At 44.5% G+C, this 23,228-nt stretch overlaps 2 protein-coding genes and 1 long non-coding RNA gene across 3 annotated transcripts in view; 1 reads left to right on the top strand and 2 right to left on the bottom strand.

Moving 5' to 3' along the window:
* The window catches only part of TMEM217B (transmembrane protein 217B), a 142,417-nt gene extending 127,826 nt beyond the window's left edge, over positions 1–14,591 (bottom strand). The window contains exon 1 of the mRNA XM_082347901.1: positions 11,288–14,591. Within this exon, the coding sequence (XP_082204027.1) occupies positions 12,873–13,427 (555 nt within the window). The 5' untranslated portion in view covers positions 13,428–14,591 and the 3' untranslated portion in view covers positions 11,288–12,872. The remainder of the gene's footprint in view (positions 1–11,287) is intronic.
* Positions 1–23,228, top strand: part of LOC309608274 — a 244,302-nt gene that overhangs the window by 38,639 nt on the left and 182,435 nt on the right. The window lies entirely within an intron of this gene.
* TMEM217 (transmembrane protein 217) lies at positions 17,804–22,590 on the bottom strand. The gene has a single exon (XM_082345838.1). It carries the CDS (start codon positions 19,633–19,635, stop codon positions 19,060–19,062), a length of 576 nt encoding a protein of 191 aa, XP_082201964.1. The 5' UTR covers positions 19,636–22,590; the 3' UTR covers positions 17,804–19,059.

Below are 23,228 nucleotides of genomic sequence, written 5' to 3' on the forward strand. Positions count from 1 at the left end.
ATATATATATATAAAGTCCATCTAATCTAATGTGTCAGTTAAGGCCTGTGTTTCCTTATTGATTTTTTGTATAGATGATATATCTATTGATGTAAGTCGGGTGCTAAAGTCCCCTACAATTATTGTGTTACTGTCAATTTCTCACTTTTTATTTATTTATTTTTAGCTGCATTGGGTCTCCATTGCTGTGTGTGGTCTTTCTCTAGTTGCAGCAAGCGGGGGCTACTCTTCGTTGCAGTGCACGGTCTTCTCACTGCAGTGGCTTCCCTTGTTGCGGAGCTCTAGGTGCACAGGCTTCAGTAGTTGTGGCTCACGGGCTCTAGAGCACAGGCTCAGTAGTTGTGGCGCACGGGCTTAGTTGCTCCGCAGCATGTGGGATCTTCCTGGTCCAGGGCTTGAACCCGTGTCCCCTGCATTGGCAGGCGGATTCTTAACCACTGCACCACCAAGGAATCCCTCTCCCTTTATTTTTGTTAATATTTGCTTTATGTATTTAGGGGCTCCTATGTTGGGTTCATGTATATTTATGATTGTTATATCTTCTTGTTGGATTGATCTCTATCATTATGTAATGTCTTTCTCTGTCTCTTGCTACAGTCTTTGTTCTAAAGTCTATTTTGTCTGGTATAAGTATTGCTACTGCAGCTTTCTCTTCATTTCCTTTTGCATGGAATACCTTTTTTCATACTCTCACTTTTAGTCTTTGTGTGTCATTAGATCTGAAGTGAGTCTCTTGTAGGCAGCATATATATGGGTCTTTTTCTTTTAATCCATTCAACCACTCTATGTCTTTTGATTGGAGCATTTAGTACATTTTCCTTTAAAGTAATTATTGATAGGTATGTACTTATGGTCGTTTTGTGTTTTCTGGTTGTTTTTGTAACTCTTTTTGTTTCCTTTCTTCTTCTTTTGCTCTCTTCCGTTGTGATTTGATGACTATCTTTAGTGTTACTTTTGGTTCCCTTTCTGTTTTTTTGTGTGTGTATCTATTTTGGTTTGTGGTTACCACAAGGTTTGTATACAACAACATATATATATGATTATTTAAAGTTGATGATCTCTTAAGTTCAAATGCATTCTAACAATGCTGCATTTTTACTCCTCCTTACTCACTTAAAAATTTTTTTCACCTCATGTTTTACATCATTTTGTTTTGTGTGTCCCTTAACTACTTATTGTGAATAAAGATGATTTGACTACTTTTGTTGTTTAAACTTTCTACTATCTTCATCAGTGGTTGATCTACTACCTTTATGTTTGCCTTTACCAATGAAACTTTTCCTATCGTAATTTTCATATTTCTTGTTGTGGTCTTGTCTTTTCTGCTTAGAGAAGTCCCTTTAACATTTTTTATAAAGTCGGTTTAGTGGTGCTGAACTCTTTTAGCTTTTAGCTTGTCTGTAAAACTTTATCTGTCCTTCAAATCCAAGTGATCGCCTTGCCGGGTAAAGTATTCTTGTTGTAGGTTTTTTCCTCTCATCACTTTGAATATATTGTGCCTCTCTTTTCTGGCCTGCAAAGTTTCTTCTGAAAAGCCAGCTGATAGTCTTATGGGAGTTCCATTGTATGTAACTAATTGTTTTTTCATGCTGCTTTTAAGATTCTCTCTTATCTTTAATTTTTGCCTTTTTTTTTGTCTTTAAATAAATTTATTTTATTTTATTAATTTTATTTTTGGCTGCGTTGGGTCTTTGTTGCTGTGCATGGGCTCTTCTCTAGTTGTGGCGAGCGGGGGCTACTCTTCGTTGTGGTGTGTGGGCTTCTCATTGCAGTGGCTTCTCTTGTTGTGGAGCACGGGCTCTAGGCACGTGGGCTTCAGTAGTTGTGGCATACAGGCTCAGTAGCTGTGGCTTGCGGGCTCTAGAGCGCAAGCTCAGTAGTTGTGGCTCACGGGCTTAGTTGCTCCACAGCATGTGGGATCTTCCCGGACCAGGGCTCGAACCCATGTCCCCTGCATTGGCAGGCGGATGCTTAACCACTGCGCCACCAGGGAAGCCCAAATTTTTGCCTTTTTAATTACAACATGTTTTGGCATGGACCTCTTTGGGTTCATCTTGCTTAGGACTCTCTATGTTTCCTAGACCTGGATGCCTGTGTCTTTCCCCAGGTTAGGACAGTTTTTAGCTATTATCTCTTCAAATAAGTTTTGAGCCCATTTCTCTCTGTCTTCTCCTTCTGGGATCCCTATAATTCAAATGTTAGTATGCTTGGTGTTGTCTCAGAAGTCTCTTAAGCTATCTTTATTTTTTTAATTCTTTTTTTCTGTTCAGCTTGGGTGATTTCCACTTCTCTGTCTTCCAGTTTGCTGATCCATTCCTCTGTATCATCTAAGCTACTGTTAATTCCTTCCAGTGTTTTTTTTTAATTTCACTCATTGTATTCTTCAGCTCTCTTTGGTTCTTCTTTATATTTCTAACTCTTTGTTAAAATTTTCACTGTGTTCATCATCCATTCTTCTCCTGAGTTCACTCTGCATCTTTATGATCATTACTTTGAACCCTTGATCATGTAGATTGCTTATCTCTACTTTGTTTAGTTCTTTTTCTGAGGTTTTTGTCTGTTTAAACATATTCCTCTGTCTCCTCATTTTGCCTAATTCTCTGTATTTATTTATTTTATTTTTCTTTCTTTTTTTAAAAAATCTGTGTTTATTTCTATGTGTTAGGTCAGTTACATTTCCTAATCTTGAAGAAGTTGCCTTATGTTAGAGATGTCCTATGGGCCCCAGCAGCACACTCCCCTCTGGTCACCAAAGCTATATGCTCTGGGAGTGCCCCTTATGTGGGTTGCATGGGTCGTTCTGTTGTGGTGGGGCTGAGCACTGTGGGCATGCTGGTACGTGGGGCTGGCCCCTGGCCTTGTTGGCTGCCAGGCCCTGCCTCATGCTGTGACTGCTGGCCTCCTGGTTGAGGGGGGGTGGGTCCCAGGGCAGCTGGCTGCATGGCCTGGGGGGGGGGGGGTCTCAGGGCTGGTGCTTCCCTCCCCCCATCCCCAGTGCTAATAGACTAGAGAGAGGACTCCAAGACGGTGCTTGCCAAGCACCAGTGTCCTTGTGGTAGAACAATCTCCCTAAAATGACTTCCGCCAGTGTCTATGTCCCCAGGGGGAGTCCCAGTTGCCTCCTGCCTCTCTGAGAGGCTCTCAAGGTCAGCAGGTGGGTCTGACCCAAGCTCCTTTCATATTACTGCCTGTGCACTGGAACTCAGAGTGTGTGAGATTTTGCATGTGCCCTTGAAGAGCACAGTCTCTGGGGAATTCCCTGGTGGTCCAGTGGTTGGGACTCCGTGCTTCCACTTTTGGGGGCCAGGGTTCAATCCCTGGTCAGGGAACTAAGATCCCATAAGCTGTGCTGCCAATAAAAAAAAAAAAGATCAGAGTCTCTGTTTCCTACATCCCTCCAGCTCTCCTGAAAGTAAGCCCTGCTAACCTTTAAAGTCAGATGTTCTGGAGGCTCATCTTCCCAGTGCAGGAACCCCAAAGTGGGGAACCTGATGTGAGGCTTGAACCCTTCGCTCCTTAGGGAGAACCACTGCTGTCGTGATTGTCCTCCCGTTTGTGGGTCACCTACCCATGGTGTGGGTCTTGGCTATACAGTATCTCTGCCTCTTCTACCCATCTCATGGTGGTTTCTTCTTTATATCTTTAGTTGTAGAAGATCTTTTCTGTTAGTCTTCAGGTTATTCTCATAGATAATTGCTCTGTATATAGTTGTAATTTTGATGTGCCTGTGGGAGGAGGTGAGCTCAGGGTTTTCTACTCTGCCATCTTGGCTAGGTCTCTCACAACTAATGTTCTCAGCTGTCAGCTTCTCCTCCTACCTTGTGAGCCCCTCAAGGGCAGGAAAGCAGGTCTCATTCATCTTTATACCACCAGCACCTTTCTCAAGATCCAGCACAAAGTCCAGGTCCAATGCACGTTTGCTGAATTGACCAAAAAATGGGAGATTTCTTTCAGTGGTGGAGGGGGAAGGCTGCTCTGATTCCCTTAGGCTGAATTAGTTCTACCTCTGCTTTGCTCCCCTAATGCTTTCCTTGAGCCTCACACAGTGGTTATGATTAACTGCGGGCATCTGGAGCCAGGCTGCCTGGTTAAAGTCCCAGCAGTGCCACTTTATGTGTGACTCTAGAAAAATAACATAACCTTCCTGGGCCTCAGTTTCCTCATCTGTAAAATGGGGAAAACAATACAATTTACTTCATAGCATTGTTGTGAGAATTAAATGAGTTCATTCATTTGAATCAGTACCTAGTAAACACTCTATCAGCATAAGTTAGTATGGTCTATCTATCTATTTATCTCTACTAGATTGTCAGCACCTGAAGAGAAGCTTTACATTTCCCTCGGTGCTTTTTGTACAAGACTTGCTCAAAGTAGCACTCCATAAATATGCTGAGTTTAATTGGCAAGTCACCTGGATATCCATACCAGTATCATTTCCATATCTGGCTAGCCTAGTAATAAAGGGCAGGTCAGTGAACATCTAACCAAGTGTAACTTACTCAGGGAGACACATCCAAAGGAAACCAAGCCTGACACATCTATTCAAATTCTTTGAGCAATTTATCAAGCATGGCAGACAAAAGGAAACTTGTGGACTTGTTTATTAAGATTGTCAACAATTGTTTGACCAAGTTTGAACTACTCTGAGTGAGGAAAAAATGTTTTGTTATGAATATGAAGTTGGCTTTGCCCTGGAAAACAGCAAGTAGGGTTAGATGGGTAATTCTCTGTTTAAATGTGGGGTATGCCAAAGTGGAGAGCCGGGTTTCACAAACCCCCATATAACTCAGAACCCCTTATAGCTGCAGGAAACCAGAGACCTTCCCAGGTATTTGAGGCAAAAAGGGATTGAATAAGGAATTGGTTCCTTCTAAATCTTTGGAAGAGTACAAGAGGCTTTGTGCTAGGCCTCTGGGATGACTCCTGGAATAACACTGCTGAACCTGCCTGCCAGGAGAGCTGCTGCCACCGCCCCCCTTGGGAAGGTGGGAATCAGGAGGCCACCTTTGGACTGTTGATTTCCAGAAAACACCACCACAATAGCAACCCAGGGATCAGGAGGCTACAGCTGCCCACAAGCTAGTGACCGAGCACTGGAACACTGATGCAGAGAAAAAGGTTGACTCTACGACCTTGTTTGTCAGAAGCAGTCAAAGGTGGCAGGAAGATGGCCTCTGCCTCACTTCTACCTTCTCAAGTTCACAATCCATGTCCAGCCTGTAGGACCACAGCTGCAAGGGAGGCTAGAGCATTTGGTTTTAGCTTTCCCTTCTGAGGCTAAGGAAGGTACTCTAGAGGGTTTGAGAGGGATGCTGGACCAGTTGATTAATATATCCCCCATGCCCTCATTCACTGTGCTCCAGTCACTGGCTTTCTGGCTGTTGTCAGCACACACCAAACTTTTCCCCCATGCTTGGATCTTTGCATTTGCTGTTCCCTCTGCTTGGGATGTCTTTGCCACAGATCTTCCGAGTCCTGTTAAGCATCACTTCCCCAGAGTCATTCCTCATTCAGAGACCTCCTAGATGCCCCTCTCCACTGGCTTGGGCCTGTTTCTAAAACAGTGACTCACAAGAGGATGGAATTACTAGGCTAAGTCTCACGATCTGGGATAAAACTCTATTATATCACCTTGCTTTATTTTATTCCTAGTACCTATTACTAACTGAAATTATTATATATACTTATCTGTTCACTTGTTTATCACTTGTCTTCCCTCCTTAGAATGCAAGTTTCATGAGAGTAGGAACTTTATTTTCTTCATCCCTGTGGCCAACATCTAACATACCTGATATATAGCATGCACTCAATAAACATTTGTTGAACAAACCACTGAAAAATAGAGAGAACATAGCACTTTGGACTTAACCTCTGTTACCTGATTTATCATATAATATTGTAATTACTCCCTCACAGGCACTCTTCTTGGTTCAGAGCCAAGACTGCATCTTGTTTTTTTATTTTTGCTTCACTTCTTAGCATAATGCCCAGCAAATAGTTGACAAGCCCTGCATTTTGATGAATGGATAAATGAGAAAGAAGGCGTGAATGCACATGTTAAGGAAGCAAGGGTGTGTTTCAGGATGTAAGAAAGTGGGGAAGGAGGTGGCTATTGCAGAAAAGTGATTAAATGCTAAATAAAATCATCTCAATCAGGCCAGAAAATGCAAGAGATCCTCAGATCAGAGTGAGAGGCAGATGGGGTCAGGTTGAGTTCAAGGTAGCCGACAGAAGGCTCAGCCTGGGCAGAGGAAGATGCCAGGAGCTGAGAATCCTTGAAAACAAGCTGCCAAGTGTCTACTAGCAGACTTGATAGGATCTCTCGTTTCTTGGACACTTTTTTTTTTTTCTTGGACACTTTTTACAACTACTTTTTCGCAGTTCCTTTGAATGGGATCCTTTTGTCTCCCTAAAACTCTGAGAAGCAAGATGGCCATAAGTTCCATTCTCCACATCATTCATAAAATACATCTTGTCAGTGTTGTGCTATGGGGCAAGAGAAAAACCAAACATCCCCTTTTAAAAAAGATGCATTCTGGAAATTTCCTGGCGGTCCAGTGGTTAAGACTCAGTGCTTTCACTGCTGGGGCCCAGGTTCAATCCCTGGTCAGGGAACTAAGATCCCGCAAGCTGTGCGGTGCGGGCAAAAAAAAAAGTGCATTCCAGTGTTGCCTCTCATTGGATAGATTTCTGAAGGGAAAAGGTAGCCTTCGTAGCAGGCAAAAGAAAATTTTAGAAAAATATAAAGCCTTAAAAAGTTTTTGATCTTTTTATATCTTTAATATGTAAGTTATTTCTGACAATCACCAAATAATTGTTTAACTCAGCCTTTTACATATACACAAACGTGCAAACACACAACATACACAAATACGTACAAACATTCACAAACACAGATACACAGACACACAGAATCACATGCACGAACACACAAACCTAAAGCGAAGCCCTTGTTTATGAAGCAAAATTAATACAGTCAAAAGATATTTGTAAGACCTGTTTCCCAGGGAAGAAAATCATAATTTATTGCAGTTTTTTAAAAAATTAAGCATTGAAAATGGTAAAAGTCTATTTTACTAACAACTGGTGAGGGGCCGAGGGAAGAGGAAGGAAGCTTAGGAGGGTTTCACCAGGCAGCTCGCCCTGTGAAAGGCTGTCTTGAAAAGTCAGGAGCTCAGCCTTCATCACCACAGCAGCCTTACCTAGGGGCCGGCTCTCAGGGGCCCTCATTAACCACTTGCTGGGTGGGCAATTTGATTGGAAAAAGAAAAGTATAGCATCAGTCTGTGCGTAGAGACTGATGATAGAAGAGACCGAAGAAAGGAAAAACGAGGGCTTCAAAGGCTGAGAATAGTAGCAATCAATGTGGGGACTTCCGGGGGAAAGAAAGCAGGGGGAATAGAGACCCAAGGCCAGGAGGAAAAAAGAAGTAAGACCTACAGAAATGTTTACACACCTTGAAACCAGTGGGGAGATGTCAACACGGAACAAAGTCTGTACTTCGTGGGACATTGGACTTACAGGTGACAGCAGTGAGGTGGGAAAGACGCTCGGAACTATTCAGTGGTTATATGCTTAAGAGCAAGCGCCTTCCGGGAGCAGCCAGCAGAGGCCGTGGGAAAAGGGGAGACGCTCTTTTCTCTGGGGAAGTTCGAGCCTGCTTGCTTCCTCTTGACACCACCGTTCCCCTGTGCAGAGACCCTTCCTTCACCCTGAGGTGGAAATGATGAATACGAGTGCACAGCTCTACTGTCCCAGGGTTTTCTGCACCTTCTCAGGCTCCCACCTTTCCATTTCCTCCGCTCCCTTCTCAGGGCTAAATCAAACTTTCTTCTAGGACTCAACTTAAAGGTCTCCTCCTCCAGGAAGACTTCCCTGACTCTCCAACCTCCTTCCTTCTGTGGCCCCCAGTGCTTCCCTCAATACCTATCATACTGGGTCCAAATGGCCCTCAATGACCCCCACCCCTCACTAGGTTGGGAGCCCCTTGAAATGTGGGCTGTTTCTTACTTTTCAGGGTATCCCCCCATTCCTAGCTCAGGGCCTGCTACACAGTAGATACTCAGCAAACCTAGTGAAGAAACGGAGGATGGAAGGCCAGAGATCTTCACAGGGGTGGGTGACAGCTCTCAGAATATTGCCCTTCCCAGGGACTCCTGCATTGTTTGAAAGTCTTGTTTTAGGCTTGGTAAGGTGGCGCTGGGAGATGAGGTGGTGTTTCTAGTGTCAGCAGCTGGTGCAGGGAAAAGGATTAGGAAAGGAGGAAAGGGACAAGGAAGCTGATATTCTTGTATCCTTTGTGGGTATTTTCCCACGTGTAACTGTCTACAGTCTTCACCAGAGTTTCCAGAAGTGAGTGAGAGAAAAAAAGGAGTAGGAAGAGGAGGCCAAAAGAGCAGTAGTAATTTGCCCGTCACCAGCCCAGCTACCGTAAGCATCATTTCGAAAACAAGGAACAACAGGACATTCTCTTCTGCTGAGGGTGCAGGCCCATTCATTCCACAAATATTTATCGAGCACCTGCTGTGTGTTGGGTGTTGTTCTCGGTGCTGGGAAAATAGCAATGAGGATAATATGGTGCTTATATTTTGGGGGGAGATAACTGTATATAGTAAGTCAGGTGATAATATGTGTTATGGAAAAAGTAAAGCAGGGTAAGTGGGTTAGAGAGGGGTGGTGGGAGGGGCTGCTTCACATAGGTTGGTCGGGAAGGCCTCTGTGATGGCTCTTGAGCAGACCCCTGAAAGAAACAAGAGGAAGCCAGTGGACCCCTGGAGTAAGAACATCCCAGGCTGAAGAGACAGGTGCAAAGGCCCTGAGGCTGGAGTGTGCTGGGTGTGTAAGAGGAACTGCAAAGCAGCCAGGGCAGCTGGAGCAGAGGGAGGAAGGGCAGGATGGTTAGGAAGGAGATTGGAGGGATGACGGGGAACTGGATCACTTAGCACCCAACATTCTATGATGAGGACTCAGGGTTTTTCCTCTGAGTGTGGTGGGAAGCCCTGGCAGGATGTGAATAGCAGAGTAGAGGGAGGAACCTGATCTGACTTAGGTTTCAACAGGATCCTTCTAGCTGCTGGGTGGAGAACTGACTGCAGAGGGAGCCAGGGTGGTGTCAGGGAGACCAGTTAGGACGCTGCTACTGCAACAGCCGGGGCAAAAGACGGTGACAGCCAGGGCCAGGGCAGTGGGAGGGGAGGGGATGAGAAGTGGTGGGATCTAAATGCACATTGAAGGTGGGGCTGACAGGGTTTTCTGAGGAGTTGGGTGAAGGCTGAGAGAGAGAGAGAAAACCCAAGGATGATTCCTGGGTCCTTGACCTGAGCAACTGGAAGGGTTGCTCAACTGGAAAGACTCCCTCCTCCACCCTTCCAGTGGAGGGCGTTAGGGCAGCTTTATGGGAGAAAAACCACCACAAGTATGGATCGCAACATGTTTTGAGATAGCTACTGGGCACTTGTATTACTTATTGACTGCTTTGTAATAAATTACCCCCAAACATAGCAGCTTAAGAGAACATGCATCTATGTCACAGTTTCTGTGGGTCAGAAACCCCGGCGCAGCTGGCACAGGTCCTCTGACTCAGGGGCTCTCACCTGCAGTGGAGGTGTCCAGCTGGGGCTGTGGCCCCCCTCAAGACTCGACTTGGGGAGGATCTGCTTCCAAGCTCACTTAGGAGGCTGTTGGTAGGACTTAGGTCCTTGGGGGCTGTTGGTTAGCAACGTCCTTCCTAACCATGCCAGCCTCTCCATCGAGATGCTCCCAGTGTGGCAGCTGGCCTCCCGTGGAGAGAGCGAGCAACCCTGAGGTCATCGTGGTTTTGTAACCTAATCTTAGAGATGACATCCTATCACTTCTGCTGTGTTTTATTTATTAGAAGAGGGTTGCTAGCCCAGCCTGCACTCAAGGGGAGGTGACGAGTGTGAATATCAATTGGCAGGGACCTTTGGGAACCATGTAGAGGCACCTGCCACAGCAAGGAGGCGACTGGACCAACAAGTACACATTTCAGGGAGAGGTCCAGACAGGAGCTGTCCATATGGGGGTTACCCATGACGGACCTGAGCCAGGAGAGCTGGGAGTGACCCAGACAGAGAAGAGAAGGGGACCAAGGACTGAGCCTGGGAGCTCGTCAATGTTTGGAGGTCAGGGAGATGCAGAGGGACCAGCAAAGGAGATGGAGGAGGGCCAGTGATGTAGGTGGTGAATGGAGAGTGGTGGCCCTGGTGTCCCATAGGCCAAAAGAGAAACCTGTTTGCAGGACAGGGAGGGATCAGCTGGTCAAAAGCCATGGAGAGGTCTGGCAAGCGAAGGCTGAGCTCAGGATTGGGCAGCATGGAGATCAGCTTAACAAGAGCTGTCTCAGTGGAGTGGAAGGAGTTCCAGAGAGAATGGGAGGCTGGGAAGTGGAGATGGACACAGCACTTTCCAAGGACTCTTGGTGTCGAGGCGCGCACAGCCTTGTATCTGAGGGCAGCAGGTAACTCTTAGTTGAGCTGATTCTTGGAACTCTGTTTCTCTCTCCACCCCTTCTACACACACACACACACACACACACACACACACACACACACACACACACACACACACACACACACACACACGACCTTCCCACTGCTACCCCAGCTGGGACAGGGGATTAGAACCCTGAAGTTGGCCTGTTTTGGTTTTTGTTTCTGGTACCAAGTTACACATTATGAGACTAGGGTGGAGACACATGCTGTTAATCCTCAGTCATCAGCTTGAGGTTCCCTAAATCCCCAAATCAGCCACCCCCAGAGGATCTGGTTTAGAAGGCAAACAGCACTAAGCAAAAGCTTATTGCTGACTGCCATCTGGTGGTCATTTTGGGACCTGGCCTGGATCTAAATCTGTCCCTCACAGGGTGGTGGGAAGAATTGAGCGAATTGTTGGAATACTACCTGGCACAAATTGTGTTCAGTAAAACTGGGCTGCTGTCATTATGCTCATGGTTTGGAGGAGCATGGTCAAAACAGTGTCCCTGACTTCACTCCCAACATTTTTTGAAGGAAAAGGAATTATTCTAAAAAGAGGTCCCTCTTCTTATCCTGGTAAAAGTAAGAGTGCTTCAGGGAACCAAGTAGGACAGTCATATAAGAAGTTAGATGATCTAGGGACTTCCCTGGTGGTGCAGTGGTTAAGAATCCGCCTGCCAACACAGGGGACATGGGTTCGAGCCCTGGTCCGGGAAGATCCCACATGCCGCGGAGCAACTAAGCCCGTGTACCACAACTACTGAGCCTGTGCTCTAGAGCCCACAAGCCACAACTACTGAGCCTGAGTGCCACAACTACTGAAGCCCGCACGCCTAGAGCCCCTGCTCTGCAGCAAGAGAAGCCACCGCAATGAGAAGCCCGTGCACCGCAATGAAGAGTAGCCCCTGCTCGCTGCAACTAGAGAAAGCCCGTGAACAGCCAAAAGCAAAACAAAACGAACAAACAAAACAAAAACTATACAAGGTGGTAAATGTAAAGAGCTCTTATTAAAGGTGCTCTCCATTAGTTAATAGTAGTGGCATACCAGCTCTCAGCGCTGGGGATGTGTTGCTTTAAAATAGAGGTTCTCAACTGGGGGTAATTTTGCCCCCAGAGAACAACTGGCAATGCATGGTGATATTTTTGTTTGTCACAAGGCTGGGGGATGCTAAAAAAAAAAAAAAAAAGGCTGGGGGATGCTACTGGCATCTAGTGGGTAGAGGCCAGGGATGCTGCTAGACATCCTGCAGTGCACAGGACCCCCCTATGAGACAGAATTATCCAGTCCAAAATGCCAATAGTGCTTGAGTTGAGAAATCTTGGAACTTTTTTTTTTTTTAATTTATTATTTATTTATAAATTTATTTATTTTATTTATTTATTTTTGGCTGCACTGGGTCTTAGTTGCTGGGCGTGGGCTTTCTCTAGTTGCGGCGAGCGGGGGCTGCTCTTCATTGTGGTGCACGGGCTTCTCATTGCGGTGGCTTCTCCTGTTGCGGAGCACGGGCTCTAGGCGTGCAGGCTCAGTCGTTGTGGATCGCGGGCTCTAGAGCGCAGCCTCAGTAGTTGTGGCGCACGGGCTTAGTTGCTCCGCGGCATGTGGGATCTTCCCGGACCAGGGCTCGAACCTGTGTCCCCTGCATTGGCAGGCGGATTCTTAACCACTGTGCCACCAGGGAAGCCCGGAACTTTCTTAAATGGGGATTCTTCTTGTCATGTTATGAACCAACATGAGGAATTGCTTTCTGAACATTATGAGGAAAGCAGAGTGATGCATGAAGTTGGAAAGGGGGTCTACAGTTATACGCAGGAGTAAAATGAGGCTCCAGATTACTGTGCTCTGCGATATGGTAGCCACAAGCCAGCCGCATGTGGCTATTGAAACTGAAAGTAATTAAAACCGAATAAAATTTTAAATTTGATTCCTAGATTGTAATAACCATGTCCCAAGTGCTCAGTAGCCACATGTGGCTAGTGGACAGCGCAGATGTAGAACTGTTCCATCAGCACAGAAATTTCTATCAAATAGCACTGCTCATAAAGGATTCAGCAGAATCAGGCATCAGTGGGGCAATCCACAAGAGAAAAGTTAGAAACTAAGGATGTGCAGAGAGGAGGGTACAATGAGAGACAACAGGATACACCAATGAGATGGTTAAGTAAGCACAAAGGCGGTCTATAATTAAATGCCAAAACAAGTCACAAATACACATGTATAATAATTGATCCACGCAACCCTCCCTCCCCCAAGGGTCATTCTTAAGCGCATAAGACTCGAGTACCCGGAAAAGGCAAGGAGAATCAGCAGAAGGCAGGCAGGGAAGGGGGAGCCACCGCTGGGGAGCGCCGTCCCTCTCTCTCCCTTCTTCCTGGCACAGTTTAGTTTAACTTGCGGTACAAGGTTCCCAGCCCGACAGGTGGCCACGAGTCAACTGTACTGACAGAGGAGCGTTTGCAGCGGCCTATCTTGCTTAAAGTCTTGAGGTCCTTGTAAAGGGAGTACGCATACTTGGTGATGAAGGGCAGACAGAAAAAGTGCAGGATCATTCGAGAGACCTGGAAAATCAAGTGCAAGTACTTCAGCTCCTTGAACTGCTCTTTGATGGTCCCGTTGGTGAGCAGGACCACGGAGAAGCTGAGGAGCTCATAGGTGATGATCCACATGGTGTAGCACAGCAGCCCCACGTAGTTGCTGATGTGGATGCAGTAGAGGAACAAGGAGCTGACCATGAGGGTGATGGTGGATAGGCAGATGTTGATGTTCTTCTTGTAGGTCGTGACCCAAGAGACTAGCTCAGACTTTGTCTCCTTGTAGATGCTGAAGTTGTCCTCGTAGCCGATGTATGCAACCTCGTTCACTTCAAAGATGAGGAACTGGATGGTGTTGAGGATACAGAAGATGCCCATCATGAAGGAGAACTTCTTGTCATTCATTTTATACTTGTTTTACCGGAGCATCGGCTGCAGGAAAAAAAAAAAAAAAATTGTGGAGATACCTGACAAGAGGGCAGTGCTAGCCCAGGACAAATCCTCAAGCCACTAGATGTAAATGGAAGAGCTAAGAGTAATAAGGGTATATAGACAGACAATGGGCTGGAAGTCAAGGGACACGGGCTCTGACCCTGCTCTGGCCTCACTAGCTACAGGTGAGCACATCACTGGGAAGTGAGGGCATCACTGGCCTGGAATAATCTTCAGGTAGCTCTGCTCTTCCAGCGGCAGCCATGCTTTAAGATGGCAAAAAGGGTACTCCTGTTGGTGTCAGGCTTGTGGGAATTAGGAAGTTCCTGTATCTGGAATAATGGTAGAGTCAATTCTGGGCTCCTCTCTGGGATATTCGTTTCTCCGAAGAAACACATTGTCTCAGAAAACTAGCATGGCTCCTCAAGGGCCTAGAATCATCCCTGACCTTCCCCTCGGCCCCTTTTTCTTTCCTTCCAAGCCCTTAAAAATGTAATTTCCCTGAGTTACTCCCTGAGTCTGACCCAGAATTGTCCCAAGTCACAGGATTCAGCCAGCAGTGAATGGAATGGGGGAAGGTTTACGGATCCAAGGCTGACTATCTCGTTTGCCCAGGGTGAAGGTGCCACAACGATAAGCCAGGTCGTTCAGGCGACAATCCAGCAGGCAGACCCCCAGCTGCAACCTAGGTTAGACCTGAACCCTAGAGGCTGGCTCCAGCCAGGGTGGAGTCGCCTAGCACCCGCACAGACCTGTAGAAGGTATTTATGGTGGAGGGTCCAAGGCTGTGGTAGGGCGGGCCCTGGAGCAACCGTCCCTCCCAGCTCAAATCGCCTTCTTACTGGCTCCCAGTTCGGCGAACTCCAGAGCAAAGCTGCCTCCTCTTCATTCCCCACACTGGCCAGCTACCACTGTGAGGGCAGAGGGAGGCGGAAGAGTCACACATGAGGGGAACATGTGCAGGCCTCTGGCTGATGTGTTTCCAAGGAGGGACAACCAGTTGGAAGCTTGGCATGGTTTCCTTCTAAGGTCACTGGACCGGGCTCCTCCTCAGTCCTGTCAGAGCCCAGACAGGCTGCCATACGCCTCCCTCCAGCCTTCTCCTCGCTCACTCTATCAATCCCAAATATTCTTTTTTTTCTTACCATTTTAACCCTTTTTCAGTGTACCATTCAATGGCGTTAAGTACATTCATACTGTTGTGCAAGCAACACCACCCCCCACCTCAACTTTTTCATATTCTCCAAGAAAAAACTCTGTACTCATCAGACACTAATTCTTCCTCCCTCATCTCCCGCCAGCCCCTGTTAATTCTACTTTCTGTCTCTATAAATCTGACTACCTCTAAGTATCCCATATAAATTGAATCATACAGTATTTGTCTTTTTGTGTCTGGCTTATTTCACAGCATAATATTTTCTTTTCTTTTCTTTTTTTAGGTTTTTAAAAAAATTTTTATTGGAGTATAGTTGACTTACAATGTTGTGTTAGTTTCTGCTGTACAGAAAAGAACATTAGTTAGACATATATCCACTCTTTTTTAGATTCTATTCCCATATAGGTCATTACAGAGTATTGAGTAGAGTTCCCTGTGCTATACAGTAGGTCCTTATTAGTTATCTATTTTATGTATAGTAGCATGTATATGTCAATCCCAATCTCTCAGTTTATCCTTTCCCCCACCAGCATAGTATTTTCAAGGTTCAGCCCAAATGTTTTTACACCTTATTCCCCACTAACCTCCCAACTGTGTGTGACTCCACAGTTCAGTCCTTGAGACACAGACCTCTCACTGCACCCCAGGCCCTGAAGGGTCCCATGTGGGGTGGGAGAGGCAGTGTACTGGTTGGTGGATAGCTGCACCGATACTTCCCTGTCCGCATCAACTAAACCTCTTCCCTACTCACAGAGCAGCTTCCAGAGCATTTGAGAAAAATCTTTCTTGCTCCTGTGGGGGCCATGGGTCAGAAGGGGGGGCAAGCGTGGATGCAAGCAGAGCAGTTGAGAGGCTGTTGAAAGAAATGGGGTGAAGCAAGGCAACAGAGGGATATGGGGTTGTGTGTTTGGGGCCTGGGGCTTTGGGAGAAGGAGTCTGGAATGAGCACCTGGGTGGAGGGTAGCCCATGCACTGAGGTGGAGAGCATGGAGGAAGGAACACACTTATTATGGGGGTGGGGAAGATGATGAGGACAGCTTGGGAAATGGTGGGTTTGAATTCCCCTGGGACATCCAAATAGACATGTCGACCATGAAGTCACCTCCATCAACCTGGAACTCAGAGGGAATCTGAGTATTTGTTTTTGAAATATAACTTTGCTGGATATAGGATTTTTGATTAACAGTGGTTCAGGGGGAGCACTTTGAATATGCTATTATCCCACTACCCTCTGGCCTCCATTGTTTCTGCTGAGAAATCAGCTGTTAATCTTATTGGGATTCCCTTATTAAGTGACGAGTGATTTTTTCCCATGCTGTTTTCAAGATTTTCTTCTTGACGTTGACTTGAGCATTTTTACTGTGCAGTGTCTGCTTGTGGATCTCTTTGATTTATCCTAATTGAAATTCACTGAGTTTCCTGGATGTGTAGGTTAGTCTTTTTCAATAAACTTGGGAAGTTTTCAGCCATTTTTTTCTTAAAATATTTTTTCTGTTCCTTTCTCTCCCTCCTCTTCTTCCAATACTCCCATTATGCATATGTTGGTTGGTATGCTTAATAATGTCCCACATTTCTGTGAGGCTCTGTTTATTTTTCTTCACCTCTTTTTCTCTCTGTTCAGAAAAACAGATTGCATAATCTCTACCACTTATCTTCACTAATCATTCCTTCTGCCACTTCAAAACTACTGCTGAGCTTCTCTAGTGAGTTTTTCATTTCAGTTATTGTACTTTTAAACTCCAGAATTTCCATTTGGTTCTTTTTTTATAGCTTCTATCTCTTTACTGATATTCTCTATTTGATGTGACATCGCCATTGTATTTTCCTTTACTTTTTAAAATCATGGTGGGACTTCCCTGGTGGCTCAGTGGTTAAGAATCTGCCTGCCAATACAGGGGATACAGGTTCGATCCCTGGTCCAGAAAGATCCCACATGCCGCGGAGCAACTCAGCCCGTGCACCACAACTACTGAGCCTGCACTCTAGAGCCCGTAAGCCACAACTACTGAGCTCATGTGCCACGACTACTGAAGCCCACGCACCACAACTACTGAGCCCACGAGCCACAACTACTGAAGCCCAAGTTCTCTAGGGCCCATGTGCCACAACTACTGAGCCCACATGCTGCAACTACTGAAGCCCGCATGCCTAGAGCCCGTGCTCTGCAACAAGAGAAGCCACCACAATGAGAAGCCCATGCACCGCAATGAATACTACTCGGCCATAAAAAATAATGAAATTTTGTCATTTGCAGCAACATGGATGGAACTGGAGGGTATTATGCTTAGTGAAATCAGTCAGACAGAGAAAGACAAATACTATATGTTTTCACTTATATATGGAATCTAAAAAATAAGACAAACTAGTGAATAAAACAAAAAAATGGGCGAAAGATTTGAACAGACACCTTACCAAAAAAGATATAAGAATGCTAAATAAGCACATGAAAAGATGCTCAACATCATTTGTTATTAAAGAAATGAAAGTTAAAACCACAATGAGATGCCACTATATACTCACTCTCTCTCTCTCTCTCTCTATATATATATTAGAATGGCTAAAATGAAAAACGTATTGTCTATATGAAGTACTGGCAAGGATGTGAAGGAACTGGAATTCTCATACACTGGGAGTATAAAATGGTACATCCCCTCTGGAAAAAAGTTTGCTAGTTTCTTAAAAAGTAAAAATGGTATTTACTCAAGATAAATGAAATCATAAGTCCACACAAAGCCTTGTACACAATTGCTTATAGTGCTCTTATTCATAATTGCCTCAAACTACAAACCACTCTATGTCTTTCAGTGGGCAAATGGATAAACAATCTGTGGTACATTCATGCCATGGCATACTACTCAGCAATAAAGAATGAACTATCGGGCTTCCCTGGTGGCGCAGTGTTTGAGAATCTGCCTGCCAATGCAGGGGACACGGGTTCGAGCCCTGGTCTGGGAAGATCCCACATGCCGGGGAGCAACTAGGCCCGTGAGCCACAATTACTGAGCCTGCGCGTCTGGAGAGCTTGTGCTCCGCAACAAGAGAGGCCGCGATAGTGAGAGGCCCGCGCACCACGATGAAGAGTGGCCCCCGCTTGCCGCAACTAGAGAAAGCCCTCGCACAGAAACGAAGACCCAACACAGCCAAAAATAAATAAATAAATAAATAAATAAATAAATAAATTTATTTAAAAAAAAAAAGAATGAACTATCAATATACATAATGACATGGGTGAATCTTTAAGGTCTTAGGCTGAGCAAAAGAAGCCAGGCCAAAAAAAAAAATAAAGATTATATACTGTATGATGCCATTTATGTAAAATTCTAGAAAATACAAACTAATATATAGGGACAGCAAATCAGTGCCTTGTGATGGTGGGGGGGGTGTGGTGCAAGAAGGGGCAGGAGACAGGGATTAGGAGGAAACTTTTGGGGGTGATACATGTGTTCATCAATTCAATTACGGTGATGGTTTCACTGGGATATACTAGTGTCAAAACTGATCAAATTATATTCCTTAAACATGTGCTGTTTACTGTTTGTCAATTATACCTCAAGAAAGCTATTAAGTAAACAAACACTTAACATAATGTCTAATGTTTGAAGTAGAGGTTTGCTCAGTTTGTCTTCCATTCTGGCTTAAACTGCTTCTGACAGTTTCTGAACTTGAATTCAAAGTGAAGTTTGTTGTTATGTGATAGTGTGTAATCTTGTACTGTCTTATGTGGTTGGCTAATTGATTCATAAACATGATTTAGTTTCTCCCACTAAACTGAAAAATCCTCAAGGTCAGGCCTCATATCTTACACTTTTCTGTATCCTCCTGCAATGTCCAGCACAGTGACAGACAGAAAAGTTTAACAAATACCTTTTGATTAACCACAAGTGTCTTTTGTGCTCCTTGAAAAATTTGGGGGGCAGGGAGTCAAGACAGAAAATGAAGTATGATTTTTCTCTATTTTTATTCTTTTACTTATCTGGAATATAGTATAGAGGACATAGGGAGAAAAACCATAACACAAAGCGACCTCAAGGCCCCAACACTATTCTTTGTGCTATAACACTCAGATATAAATACAGGTTTGCCTGTCGCTGGGTTACATCAGAGAGCTGTGGGTTGAAGGCTGATGAAGATATACCAAGATGAAAGGATTGCCAGACTGCAATTCAGTTTGATTTCATTCCTCACCCTCTTCGTTTTGACCAATAAGGAGGTAATGACAAGACAAGGAAAGAGGAACTCAAAGAGTGCTTGATAATAACAATGTCCTTTAACTAAACATCCTTAATGAGCAGTGTGTTCCAGTTGTCACTATAATCACTTTTCTCTCTGTATCCCCCCAAAAGAGTGGCAGTAGAGTCTCTGCTTGCTGAAAAATGAAAGAGATGGAAACTGAACTACCATGAGAACCTGGGAGATTTGCCTATCACTGAAAAGGGCCAACGTCATTCACTATAGTGGCTGGTGGGTAAAGTGTATTATCTTTGATTTCCGCCGTGGGAATTCTCTACTACCTGTAGAAATACGTCTGTTGTAGGAAATGATATTGCCCTGGCTTTGATTTTTGTAGATCATGTAGGCATAGGTGATGACAAAGTACATCCAGAAACAGTGCACCAATATACGGGACACCAAACCAAACCAGCGCATGATTCTGACCTCTCCAATGTTAGAATCATCATTGGTAAGTGTTTGTACTACAATGTTTACAGTTTCATAGAAGAAGATCCAGATGATGTAGATCACCAGGCCCTTGTACATATGGGCATATACTGAGTATAGGAGCAAGAAGCAGATGATGATGGTGATGAAAGATAGGAAGAAGACGATAGTCAAACTCCAGCAGATCATGAACTGTTTTATCAGGATACTTGTACTCTTGGTCTGTGCGGTAAGCTCAGTGCAATTGCTTCTCCTTAAGTACTTCTGTTCGAAGATGAGGTACAAGTCGATGGCCATGATGGTAAAGACCCCTGATAACACGGAGCCCATTTTGGCGGTCATCCCACACCAGTGCTGCCGTCTCATGCTGAGACCTCCTGTGAAGACAAATAATATGGGGGAGAATTCTGATTCCTGCCAGTGTGGTAAATTACCAGGGTTTCTGCCTCCTTCCCCAAATTCACTTGGAGAAACAATAGAGAGAAATATGGAAACCAGACAATAACAGCTTTGAGAAAGACAGAAGACTGTTTAAAATTAATTGGGAGTGTGAATGGGGAGGAGGGAGATGCAGTCTGGGGCTTGGTGGCAGTGAGCAGATAAATTGGAGAAGTGGTTCTCAATGCCGGCTTCACGTTACAGTCACTGAAAGTCACCACCCCACACCAATTAGAACATTCTCTGGGTAGGACCCAGATATCAGTCTTTTTAAAAACCTCCCTGTGATTTTCATATGTAGGCAGTATTGAAAAACACTGAATAGAAAAAGTTAGTTTACGTTTTTTTTTTTTAAATTTATTTATTTATTTTTGGCTGTGTTGGGTCTTCGTTTCTGTGTGAGGGCTTTCTCTAGCTGCGGCAAGCAGGGGCCACTCTTCATCGTGGAGTTTACGTATTTTTAAAATTTATTTATTTATTTTTGGCTGCAGGCTTTTCTAGTTGAGGCACGTGGGCTTAGTTGCAGTATGTGGGATCTTAGTTCCCAGACCTGGGCCCCCTGCATTGGGAGTGTGGAGTCTTAACCACTGGACTGCCAGGGAAGTCCCAGAAAAAAAAGTTAGTTTAAATTATGCTCTTATCTCTTCCAGCATTGCTTTGGGCAACCATTGCTGCCCCCTGATGGGGAAAATTGGCCGCATCATCCAGACACTGAGTGCAGGTATCTCAGGAAAAAAATCAGGGTAGCGCAATAGCCCTGCTGGGGTGAGTTGATGAAAACAATTAGGCTTTGAGCAATCACTCCTCCACTACATACCAAAACTTAAGGAATACAATGAAAGGCGTACTTTAAGGGAAATTTAGAAACTTAGAATAGAATAGCCTTATCATGGAAAAAGAAAAGGCAATAATGAACTAAGCACTCAACCCAAGAAGTAAGGGGGAAAAAAAAACAACCAACGGTAAGAACAAAAAAAAAAAAAAAAAAAAGGAGGGAGAAAATAAATAAAAGAACAGAAATCAATAAAAAGGAAGAAAAGATAAAGCAGAGGGACTTCTGATTGCTAAAGTTATTGGGGCCAACTTGCTGCCAAAAAAAAAACACAACTAAAAACTTCTGTATAAAATAGTTTTAAAATATTCTTGAAAGCACAGAAGAGCTGACAAGATAGGAGGTAGGAGACCAAAGACTATAGGAATTCAGGAATTGGGACAGGTAAGCAAACATGAAAGTTAAATTTGCTCTGAGGGTATTTGCCAATCTGGGCAAACTTGAATTTCATTATGAGAACTCTGTAGGGTAAGGAGGAATGAAATTAAAGCTCAGGGTCCACCAAGGTGTGGAGTCTATTTTTTTTTAATTAATTAATCTCTAGTTGCAGTGAGCGGGGGCCACTCTTCGTTGCGGTGCACAGGCTTCTCACTGTGGTGGCTTCCCTTGTTGCAGAGCACGGGCTCTAGTTGCGTGAGCTACAGTAGTTGTGGCCCATGGGCTTAGCTGCTCCGCGGCATGTGGGATCTTCCCGGACCAGGGATCGAACCCATGTTCCCTGCATTGGCAGGCAGATTCCCAACCACTGCGCCACCAGGGAAGTCCTGGTGGGGAGTCTGTTAGAAGGCCTTCCCTGTATTAGTCATGGCCCCAAAAGTCTATGATTAGAGTAAAGGGGAATAGGAAGTAAACTTGCCCCCACATCTTGTCCCAAGAGACTCCAAGGAAAGTGAACTTAGTACTACACTGAACATATGTGGGGGGGCAGGGGGAACTCTCCTTGAGACATTGTAACCATAACTAACCTTTTAATAGATTTGTAGCCCAAATTACATGAAGTATTCAAAAAAACTTTTAAGTCATAAATCTAGTTTAAGGTAGTCCTAAACTGAAGTGTCTCTAAGTGCCTGGCAGAAGCAAACTCAGACCCTCTCTGGAAGGATACATCTTTGTGCTGGTCCTCAAAGTATCACCATCAGTAATTTTTCAGGGACGATGACTAGTACATAGTGAAAAATAACTGAGCATACAAGGAACAAGGCACTGTGAGAACCAGCAGAAATAACAGAACTGCAAAAATACCACATTATTAAACAATTATGATTAGGACATTTTTTTGAATTATTTAAAATTTTTATTTTATTTTTAATGTTGGTAAAATACACGTGACATAAAACCTACCATCTTAACCATTTTAAAGTATAAATATTTTATACTTACAATAGCCTTCCTAGTGGCTAACAATGAGGACATTAGAATTAGAGAAGTTAATTTATTTTGCCTAAAGCTGTACATCTGGTCAGTAGCAAAATCAGGATTTGAACTCATACCTGCCTGGCTCTAAAACCAGTCTTAATACTCAACCCACTTGTGCCTTATCTGCCTCAGAGATTTGTGAGTGCAGAGAGCTCAGAGACTCTATTTATCCCACAGCTCCTAACAGAGGGCCTTGACTAGAAAAGAGCCTTGATTAGAGCAGACCCTTTACTAGCTTCCTTCTGCTTATTCTTTTTTTTTTTTTTAAATATTTATTTATTTATTTGGCTGTGTTGGGTCTTTGTCGCTGCATGCAGGCTTTCTCTAATTGTGGCGAGTGGGGGTTACTCTTCATTGTGGTGCGCAGGCTTCTCATTGCAGTGGCTTCTCTTGTTGCAGAGCACAGGCTCTAGGTGCATGGGCTTCAGTAGCTGTGGCACACAGACTCAGTAGTTGTGGCTCGTGGGCTCTAGAGCACAGGCTCAGCAGTTGTGGTGCACAGGCCTAGTTGCTCCGCGGCATGTGGGATCTTCCCAGACCAGGGCTCGAACCCGTGTCCCCCGCGTTGGCAGGCGGATTTCCAACCACTGCTCCACCAGGGAAGTCCCTCCTTCTGCTTATTCTTTTTTTTTTTTTTTTTAAAAACATCTTTATTGGAGTATAATTGCTTTACAATGGTGTGTTAGTTTCTGCTTTATAACAAAGTGAATCAGTTATACATATACATATGTTCCCATATCTCTTCCCTCTTGCATCTCCCTCCCTCCCACCCTCCCTATCCCACCCCTCTAGGTGGTCACAAAGCACCGAGCTGATCTCCCTGTGCTATGCGGCTGCTTCCCACTAGCTATCTATTTTACATTTCGTAGTGTATATATGTCCATGACACTCTCTCACCCTGTCACATCTCACCCCTCCCCCTCCCCATATCCTCAAGTCCATTCTCTAGTAGGTCTGTGTCTTTATTCCCGTCTTTATTGCCACTAGGTTCTTCATGACCTTTTTTTTTTTTTTCCTTAGATTCCATATATATGTGTTAGCATACTGTATTTGTTTTTCTCTTTCTGACTTACTTCACTCTGTATGGCAGACTCTAACTCCATCCACCTCATTACAAATACCTCCATTTCATTTCTTTTTATGGCTGAGTAATATTCCATTGTATATATGTGCCACATCTTCTTTATTCATTCATCCGATGATGGACACTTAGGTTGCTTCCATGTCCTGGCTATTGTAAATAGAGCTGCAATGAACATTTTGGTACATGATT

This window comes from Balaenoptera borealis, assembly GCF_965194805.1.
Source record: "Balaenoptera borealis genome assembly, chromosome: 12".
Classification (NCBI taxonomy): Eukaryota; Metazoa; Chordata; class Mammalia; order Artiodactyla; family Balaenopteridae; genus Balaenoptera; species Balaenoptera borealis.